This window comes from Limulus polyphemus, unplaced genomic scaffold (assembly GCF_000517525.1).
Source record: "Limulus polyphemus unplaced genomic scaffold, Limulus_polyphemus-2.1.2 Scaffold454, whole genome shotgun sequence".
Classification (NCBI taxonomy): Eukaryota; Metazoa; Arthropoda; class Merostomata; order Xiphosura; family Limulidae; genus Limulus; species Limulus polyphemus.
Window position 1 is genome coordinate 454105 of NW_013666064.1, and position 1059 is coordinate 455163.

Sequence of the window (1059 nt, forward strand, 5' to 3'; positions counted from 1 at the left end):
GTATATATATAGTTAGGTAAGTATATATATATATATATATACACCTTATTTTCTATATATTCAGAACGACTAGCTTTATTTAAGTCCCCCGTCGTCTTTTCATAAAATAACAATAAGATATGAAATCAGGGCAGCAGATCTGATGACGATAATATATTATTGTCACTAAGTATATGTTTTATGTTACCAAACCTCTTGCTTACGGCGAATATAAATTACATGTTCTGCTTATTTACTACTTAAGAACAATACTGCTAAGATATATGTTAGTGATACAGCTGGTAAGAAAGGCTGTTTTGTCTTTAATGTCATTTATTTGATTACTTAACGGACCTTTTATTTTTGCCTATCTCTATACTTATTTTCCCAGCCAACTAGACAGCCGAGTTTGTATAATGATTTTTTATTTTTTTATTTTTACAGGGAATCGACATATGGATGGCTACCTGCATGTTATTCGTTTTTGCAACATTGATGGAATTCGTGATCATAAAATATTTGGACAAGCAGCGGCAGATATACTTCAGAAAGCAGGTGAAGGGTACAATACTCAGGGGTAATTCACAGGTACATATAATGACTTTCTATATACTGTTATCCAACATTAACCATGAAAACCAATATGTATTTGCAAAGATAGACTAACAAAAAATCTAAGCTATTTAAAAGCCAATGTGTGTAACGTCACACTTGATTTCTCGAAACACGAGGAGTCATAAATGCCAAAATGCACTTAAGCAGATAGAATAGCTCCATTACGAGTTTAGTAACGGGGGTGCAACGGGGCCGTGAAGGAGGGTTCCATGAAACCTTATAAGTGTAGTAAGTGTTGGTATAGTAAGCCTAAAGTGAAGACGTAGTGTGGTATGTCCTATCCTAGTGCATAAAATTTATCTTGAATTAAAAATATCGACTCAATTTTAAAATTCAATCGTTTCTGAATTAAATTATTTTCTGTTATTTCACCAACGTTTTTTTCTTGAAAAAAACGTCTTTAATCAAAATAGACTCTAAGTTAAGAAATTAACAAATATTTTTTTTTCCATTTTTGTTGTCTAT

The 1059-nt window shown here is 31.7% G+C and overlaps 1 protein-coding gene across 2 annotated transcripts in view; it reads left to right on the forward strand.

Moving 5' to 3' along the window:
• Positions 1–1059, forward strand: part of LOC106458380 (glycine receptor subunit alpha-2-like) — a 49053-nt gene that overhangs the window by 36390 nt on the left and 11604 nt on the right. For both annotated transcript variants that reach the window (XM_022384575.1, XM_022384576.1), the window contains one exon: positions 424–567. In XM_022384575.1, coding sequence (XP_022240283.1) covers positions 424–567 — 144 coding nt within the window. The remainder of the gene's footprint in view (positions 1–423; positions 568–1059) is intronic.